Below are 7,576 nucleotides of genomic sequence, written 5' to 3' on the forward strand. Positions count from 1 at the left end.
TGTAACCTCATGTTCTGTTGCTTTGAACATTTTTATAAATCCTAAAATGTTAAATTTAATCAAAATAGCTTTTATTTGAACAGCATTAATATTATTACATATCAACTCGATTTGTATTTCTTTTGCTAGCAATTAAAGCCAGTTTCTTTAGAGAGTTCTTCTGCTCCGTGCATAGTCTTTCCCTAAAAGGAAATGGATATTCAAGCCTAGAGATCTACTATCTTCCCTTTGGTGTCCACACACGCTACTGTGCCATCATTTTGAGCAACCAGCAGGTGAGAACAGAGTCCTAATCTGTGCTTCTGTCATGCACTTTCACTTTAATGAAGTCAGGAATAGAGGCAACTTGAAGGCAACTGGAGAATCTAGAATTGCAAATGAGGTCCTTAAGTTGCTAGGCAAAGATCTTTACCTCCAGAATATCCAAATACCTCTGTTATTTGAGGGTAAATATTATGATGCCTGCATGTAGAAGTCCCATGGGAACATTTTAGAGGCTTGCCTAACCTTGCTGCAACTCTAACTATACTAGGTATCTATAGCTGTACCACATCATACACTAATGGCTTAAAACAACACATGTTTGTTATCTCACAGATTCTATAGCTGAGAGTTCTGAAACCACCTTGATGGTTCACCTGCTTAGTGTCTACCAAGTATTCTGTCAAAGAATTAACCAGGACAGGTTTCTTAGAGGTTCAACAGATGAAGAATCTGCTTACAGACTCCCTCAAGTTGTTGGTACAAATTATTTACTTGTAGTTCTGGGACTTATACAGCTGACTTCTTTAAAATTAACGAAGGAAAGAGCAAATAGAAGATAGAAGGAGAAAGGGATAAGGACAGATGAGAAAAAATTTATACCATTGTCATCTTCCAGAAAGACATTGCTACATGCTGACCTGAGGAGGAAAGTTATAATTGTTAGAATTGAATGTATGTCTAAATATATCAGTTGTATGTCCATTATATTTAGAACACATGCAGTTGAATGATAGTAATTACATGGAGATGTTATACTTACCTGATTTCTATTAAATCAATTGTACATTTAAAATAATATAGTTTACTAAATATGCGGAGTATAATTTAATTTTACACACAAAAGGAAAATGCCTTTTTATAACAATGTACAATCTTATTATTTCTTTTTAAAAAGTTGGACTACTAAGGGTGTAGGTCAATGTTACAGAGCTTGGAGCTTCATTTCTAACACTGCACACACACAAATAGTTCAGGATTGAATGATATTGTTCACTATGTAAAATTTGTGAAAAAATATTAAATATAGTGTGACCAGTAGTTTGATTAAATTTCTCGAAATCTCATTCTATTAAATTATAATACCACCTTAGAAAATACTAGAATTAACTATTGGTAATACAATAAGAAGATGAATTTTATTCTTTGAAATTATTACAATATTAATATTTGATTACATACATTTAGTCTAACTTAATCAAGATATAATTATACTTCATTTGACACTGCAGTTTATTAAAACATATCTTTGATTACTCATATTTATCATTTTCACAATATATTAAGAAAGATATCTTGGAATTTTATTTTTTGGAAAATAATCCTCCAATTTAAAGGATTTCCATGAATTAAAATTACTTATGTCTGGAAATACATGCATTAATTTACACATTCAATTATATTTCTAACTATATTGAAAAATACAATTACATGGTTAACTAGACAAACATCGAAATTCCCATAGTTAGCTTGTGTTCTTAAGCATGTGATAAGTCCTTTGTAATTATGACCCATATGTTGAAAATTTTAAATTAGAACTATTTTCTATGCTACAGAAATCCAAATAAATGTCTGCTATTCAAAGGCATAGGATCGATTAAATGGACATACTTCAAGCAGACTCATGGCTCAGTGTGTATGGATTTATATCTTCTGGGAGGATAGGTTTATGAAGATGCTTTACAAAGCATACAAACATAGTAAAGTGGACAGCAGTGTGTTGATACATTGTTTTGTCTTCATTGTGGTGTCCAGCACATGAATATCTGCTCTGTGTAGTCCAGGGTTCCCATTCTAGGAAAGTACCTGGCATTGCTGAATTCATCTGTACCAAGTAGGTGAGTTCATCGAGCAGGACTTTTCACTTGGGACCTGGATTAAGAGTGACTTCATGGCATGAAGTTTCAAGACAAGATTGTAGGAGATCTATAATAGTACTTTGCACATTGTTATCTTCAAAATAGTTGCTCATATTACAAGACATAAGCATGAAAAATTGATCAAATAATATAAGCATAAACTTTTCTTTTCAATGACATAATAATAAGTAGTGGAATTTTATACCATTTATTTATTTGGACTTAGAGATTGCTTCATATGCATTTTAAGCTTCTTCTCTAAGGGCTGTCAGTGTAGTGGGCTTTCTGTGATATCAAATATCCTTAGCATCCTCCATATGAGGATACCATCATCTATTGAAAAAGAATCATATTATTTTTCTTTTCCTGAAGTGTGAATAAACTTTAAATCTTTCTTCAAAATTCTTAGTGCATGTTTGTAATTCCTGAAGTTTATAAAAAGTACCCATACATTTTTGCTAAAATATGTGTATATGAGAAAATACACATATGAGAAAAAAGAGTTTTTTTGTTTTGTTTTGTTTTGACTTGAGATATGATCTCATTATGTAGTCCATGCTGCCCTTGAAACCTCCTGCCTCAGACTTCTGAGTGCTGGGATTACAGGCGTGTGTCATCATGCCCACCTAAATAATTCTATTTGGAATATGCATTTCTATCACTGGATTAAGTTGTATATCATTTACGTGAACATTGTCAACTTGAAGATATATTTACAAGTCTATTATTTATGCTGACAGTATTATTTTAAAATTGTGGAATGCTCCAAAATAATTACAGTGCCAGCTTCCAGAGCACATTTCCTTCATTTTAATTTTCAGGTTGTTACATGCTTGCTGCAAGGCCACTATGATTTAAGATTCCTCATTGTATGTAAATTTTCCAGTCTTCATTTTTCTCTATCCTCTCAGGTCTTGGCCCCACCCTAGACCTTTTGAGTAAGATCTGCCTTTTTACTGGGTCTTTAGATGATCTATATGCATGTCAAAGTTTGCAAAAACTCACTTCCACACACACACATTCTCTGTTTAAATAGATTTCTTAAATGCCAGGTAAATGCCAAGGAGTTGTGTGCTACCTCATGTAATCCACAGGGAATCCTTTTGTTTTGAAGATATAATGAGAATTTAATGTTTTATCATGGGAAATACATAAAAGAGAACAAAAAAATAATTTTCTCTTTTCATAGTTTTAAAAAAATTTATGCATTTGAATGAGAAAAAAGATAAAATAGCAATGAAACATTTTGCCACAATTCTTAACTATGCCAGACTCTTCTATAAAGGACAAATTAACTTGACAAAAGTCTGTTAATATGTACGTTTCATAAATACATGGGAGAAGTCAGGGAATGATTAAATCTCATGTATCATTTTTATAAAATAATAGTAAATTTGCAGAGAAGTGGCAACACAAAGGAAAGGACTTTGTGTCTGAAAAGGAGGCCAACTGCAGGAAGTCATGTGATTGAAAATTTGTTATGTGGATTAATTTTAAGTCATTTCCAGGGAGACAAGTGTCCACAATTGTCTTCTTGATTAACGTTTTGCCTTGCTGATAGCACTCAGACAAAGGTCTGCTCTCTAGAATTTATAAAGAACTAAAAAACACTAGGGCTCCAAAATTTAAAGACCAAGTCCAGAAATGGGCATCCAAGATGAACACACACTTCTCAGAGGACGAAATTAAAGAAGTGAATAAATGTATGAAAAAATGCTCCACATCACTAGCCATCTATGAAATGCAAATTAAAGCAACACTGAGATACCATCTCACTGCACAAAGAATGGCTATCATCAAGAAATCACCCAACAACAAATGTTGGAGAGGCTGTGGGGGAAAAAGGAATAACTGTCCACTGCTGGTAGGAATGTAGAATGGTGTAACCATTATGCAAATCAGTGTGGAGACTCCTTAAAAAACTAGGACTGGAAATCCCATTCAAACCAGCTATTGTGGGCCAGGGAGATAGCTCAGTAGAATAAGTGCTTGCCTGGCAAGTGCAAGGGCTGGAGTTCAATCCCCAGTTCTGAAAAAAAAAAGAAAGAAAGAAAGAAAGAAAGAAAGAAAGAAAGAAAGAAAGAAAGAAAGAAAGAAAGAAGAAAAGAAAAGAAAAAAACCCCAGCTATTCCCCTACTGGGAATTTTCCTGGAGGATCTGAAAACATTATATCATAGGAATATATGTGTGCCTATATTTATAGCAGCACAATTTGTGATAGACAAATCTTGGAAACAACCAAGATACCTGTCACTTGAGGAATGGATGTAAAAGATGTGGTATTTTTATACAATGGACTATTATTCACCTGTAAAGAATGATAAGCTGATAGAGAAGAAAAGAAGATGCTTTTTGTAAATTTATAGCTTACTTTTAAACAAATGTTAGAGATTAGAGTTTTTATGTTTGTTTTTAATTACTTTCAGTTTAAAATAATTATTTATTGCAAAGGAATTACAATTTAAGATTCTATGTTCTGGTCTCCTACACACATAACTGTAGAGACAAAACTGTAATAAATCTTCCCCGTACCCTTCACCTAGTTTGAACAGTATGTAACCAATGAAGTTTAATGTTTTTCATGAAATGAATTTCAATTATTATATACTTTTATTTATAAGCATTCTTTATCTTTAAAACAAAGATTCCCTTTTTTGACATGGCCCTTGATACAGTTCCTATCATTCAATATATTGTAAAATTTTCTTAGTACCTTCAGGTAATAAGTAGTGTTCAAATTCCTTAACTGTCTCGTGAATGTTTATTATTCTTCTCTTCTTTCAAAATTATTTGTTTGCTTCAGAAACTAAGATTCCTCCCCTTAGACTCTGTCTTTTAAAACTCCTCTCCAAGTCCTTCTCTTAAATTCTGCATACCAAGAATAAAGAAATTACTCCTTCCATTTTACCATGGAGGAAACTGGGACTCTAGAAATTTTATAAACTTGACTGAAGTTTTTTGGGTTTTATTTGTTTGTTTTGTTAGTTGGTTGATTGCTTTTTTGTTTCCGACAAAATATCACTAAGCAGGCTCAGGCCAGCCCAGAACATATATATGCAGGATATATTTATAGGGGAAAGAAAGCTTGTGGACAGGAGTTTTGACTGTATTCATAATTTATGCTGGTGATGTTATTATGTAGCCCATGCATGTTTCATAGTTTGTTTAGTTTGTCTACTCCAGATTTAAAGGTATTCCTCCTACCAAAGATGACAATTCCTGGTGGCTATTGAGAGCCTTTAGATAGAATCTCTGGAGAGTATCTCTGACTGTTGGTTCACAACTATGACCCCTTTCAGCCTGAAGAAGCCAGAGCAGTCATCACCCATGGTTCCCTCAAAGCAGTTCAGGTTACTTCTTCAGAGGGGGGAAATGTTGCAGGCTGTGGACTTAGAAAGAAATATCATAAGCAGTGAAACAGGGCCAGGCCCTCAAGGAGACAATATGGAAGACCAAGTGACTTTGCAACTTGGAAGCGACAGACACTCCCATATGGTCCAGATCTCAAGACAAAAGAGTAAACAAACACAGCTACATAATTCCCTAGGGATAGGCATCAGGGATTGATATTCTAAATAAGTATCAAATACCTTAAAAGACCCCAAATGAGTCACTATCCCAACCCCCAACAGGAAGAGATGCTGTCCTGCTTGCTACATGACTTGCTTCCTCATTTGGTATTGGATTTAATCAGTTTTTACCTGAGGAATGGTACTTGTAATCTCATTGCTTGACCATAGTTTTGTCCAACCTCATGCCCAGCCCTGAATTTACGATGATCATTCTGCCTCAGCACCGAGAGTCCTGGGATTAGAGATATGCAACATTGTGTCTGGCTTGCTTGAGGTTATTTTCTTTACTTTTTTAATTAATTAATTAATTGTTTATTTATTTATTTTTATAGCATCTTGCTACGCAGCAACTCGGACTTTATCCTCCTGTCTCAGCCTCCTCAGTGCTGGGATTACAGGCATGCACCACCACACCCAGTTTTTGTGGCTGGCACACATGGGGTTCAGTTTAGCATGTGGTTCTGGGGAGTAAACTCATGTCCTTATGCTTTGCAGGCAGCTGCTTAGACTATGTCCCCAGCTCCTTGCTTGAGTTTTAATAACTAGTATATGACAATGGCGAACTTAGGCATGCCCATTTGTGTTGAATTTTCACTGCCATTTTGTTAGCCTTAGATTTTTTTTCCACTTTTATTTTAACCTTTTCCATCTAGCCCTTTGTATTTAGGTAATTCTTTGTTTTAAAATATTTTAAGCCACTCACATGTTCACTTTGAAAGGCTGTGCTTTAAAATACAGACTCTTAGGGACTCAAACACCCTGCAAAATTCTGTCACTCCCTACAAAAATAAGTTACAGAATGAAGGAAACATACTTCATTATTGCTTTTTTATGTTTTAAAGGTAGTGTTTTCCCAAGGATAATTGTATCTGTGAATATGATCTGAGAACTTCTTAATCTATACCCATGTCTGACTAATGCAGTTTCCCTCGCACTATGTTAAGAATATATTTAAACCTTACCCTTGTCCAACCATTAAGAAGCTATGTTGCTTAAAGAATTGCATAACAATTCTATTGTACAGATTGTGTTTTCAATGCAAAGAGTTATTATATTTTTACAAGTTCTCAAAATTTTGTCTTTAGATCGGGGAATTAATATACATTCTTCAAGGAAATGGTTTGATCCCCTTGCCTTCCAATTTCGTTTCGACAGACCCTTCAAATCCAATTGACTTCAACAGTTCATTGGAAGACGGTATAGTAAATAAAGATTTTACAGTATTTCATTTTTCATAGTAGTTAAAAGATGAAAAAAATGAGATTGGGGAAAAGGGTGTACCTCAGAAGCACAGTGCATGCCTGGCAAGTGCTAGGCTATGTGTTCAATTCTTGGTACAAAAAATTCATCAAAGATAGATCTATTCTGTAATAGTGAATCCTTTATGCATATTCATAGCAGTTTTCTACAGTATGATTAGATCTTGAAAGAACTCTTTCTGACTTTGTGTCAGTATCCATGAAATAGAGCATCATTTGACCATCTGAAATGTCAGTGATGATTCTTTCTTAAAGAGTTTTTAGTCTTCAGGTAAGTACTCAATACTCAAATTTGTTTTAAAAATATTATTTATCAAATAGACACAGTGTATAAGCCTGTAATCCCAGAACTCTAGAACAATGAGGCTGTGAGATCACGTATGCAAGCCCAACTTTTGCAACAAATGAAACCCAGTCAAATCAATGGAGGGAGCATTGGGGATGTGAGATGTAGTACAGCACTTGTCTAACAATGCAAGATGGTCTAGGTTCAATTCCAAACCTAAAGATGCACACATGCACATGTTCACACACACACACACACACACACACACACACACACACACACACACACACCACATAAAAGAAAACCAAGGTAACTACTAATTTCTTCACACTCTGTTTG

At 34.4% G+C, this 7,576-nt stretch overlaps 1 protein-coding gene across 1 annotated transcript in view; it reads left to right on the plus strand.

The window, feature by feature from the left end:
* The window catches only part of Cfap47 (cilia and flagella associated protein 47), a 529,200-nt gene that overhangs the window by 245,908 nt on the left and 275,716 nt on the right, over positions 1-7,576 (plus strand). The window contains exons 42-43 of the mRNA XM_023707817.1: positions 130-275; positions 6,778-6,889. Coding sequence (XP_023563585.1) covers positions 130-275; positions 6,778-6,889 — 258 coding nt within the window. The remainder of the gene's footprint in view (positions 1-129; positions 276-6,777; positions 6,890-7,576) is intronic.

The sequence above is a fragment of the Octodon degus genome, unplaced genomic scaffold, assembly GCF_000260255.1.
Source record: "Octodon degus isolate 3935 unplaced genomic scaffold, OctDeg1.0 scaffold00313, whole genome shotgun sequence".
Classification (NCBI taxonomy): domain Eukaryota; kingdom Metazoa; phylum Chordata; class Mammalia; order Rodentia; family Octodontidae; genus Octodon; species Octodon degus.